This window comes from Octodon degus, unplaced genomic scaffold (genome assembly GCF_000260255.1).
Source record: "Octodon degus isolate 3935 unplaced genomic scaffold, OctDeg1.0 scaffold00171, whole genome shotgun sequence".
NCBI lineage: Eukaryota > Metazoa > Chordata > Mammalia > Rodentia > Octodontidae > Octodon > Octodon degus.
In genome coordinates, this window is record NW_004524747.1 from 3,705,660 (window position 1) to 3,706,431 (window position 772).

At 38.7% G+C, this 772-nt stretch overlaps 1 protein-coding gene across 1 annotated transcript in view; it reads right to left on the minus strand.

Annotated features, from left to right (window-relative positions):
• Btk (Bruton tyrosine kinase) overlaps positions 1-772 on the minus strand; it is a 43,215-nt gene that overhangs the window by 13,196 nt on the left and 29,247 nt on the right. The window contains exon 17 of the mRNA XM_023703471.1: positions 3-97. Coding sequence (XP_023559239.1) covers positions 3-97 — 95 coding nt within the window. The remainder of the gene's footprint in view (positions 1-2; positions 98-772) is intronic.

A 772-nucleotide genomic window follows, 5' to 3' on the forward strand; every position in this document is an offset into this window, starting at 1 on the left:
CTCGTGCCAGCAGCTGTACATGATGGTGTATACTCTCTCTGAAGCCAGATGAGGCCTGTAGAGACGTAGGCCCTGGGCAATGTGTTCAGCAGTCTCACTATTAGTAAATCTCTCATAAGGCATCTTCCCCAGGGAGTAAATTTCCCACATTAAAACCCCTAGTAATGAAAAAAAAATTACTTCAGTGTGCAGTCTTTTGGAAGAGTATAGTTCCTAGTTTTCCTAGAGCAGCCTCAAAGATTATAATCTATTGGTTATCTCCTCTGTTATTTTGAATTTTGTCCAGACTCCTGCTACAGTACTACTACACGAAATAGCTAGTCAGAGTTACATTCTAGACCATTAGCTACTCTAGAAAAGAGATGGCATCTTACTTGCTTTTTTTTTTTTTTTTTTGTAGTACCAGGGATCAAAGCCAGGATCTTATGCTTGCCAGGAAGGTACTTAAGCTGCTAAACTATCTCCTCAGCCCTAATAGAATGAAAACAATCTTTAACATTCCCTGATTTTCATTTTTTTTTAATTTAAATTTATGTATTTGGTATAGTGTCTCACTATGCAGGTCGCACTCCATGCAGTGCCAAGGATCAAACCCGGCCTTTGGGCTTGTCATACAGGTGTTTAGACTGCTGAGCTATCTCCACGGGCCCCTTATTTGCTTTTGTAGTTAGATGTTCTTGTACAGTGCTCCTGTGATGGTGAACCTTTTATTTTTTTTATTTTTTTTAAATTTATTTATTTATTTGAGAGAGAGAGAGAGAGAGAGAGTGTG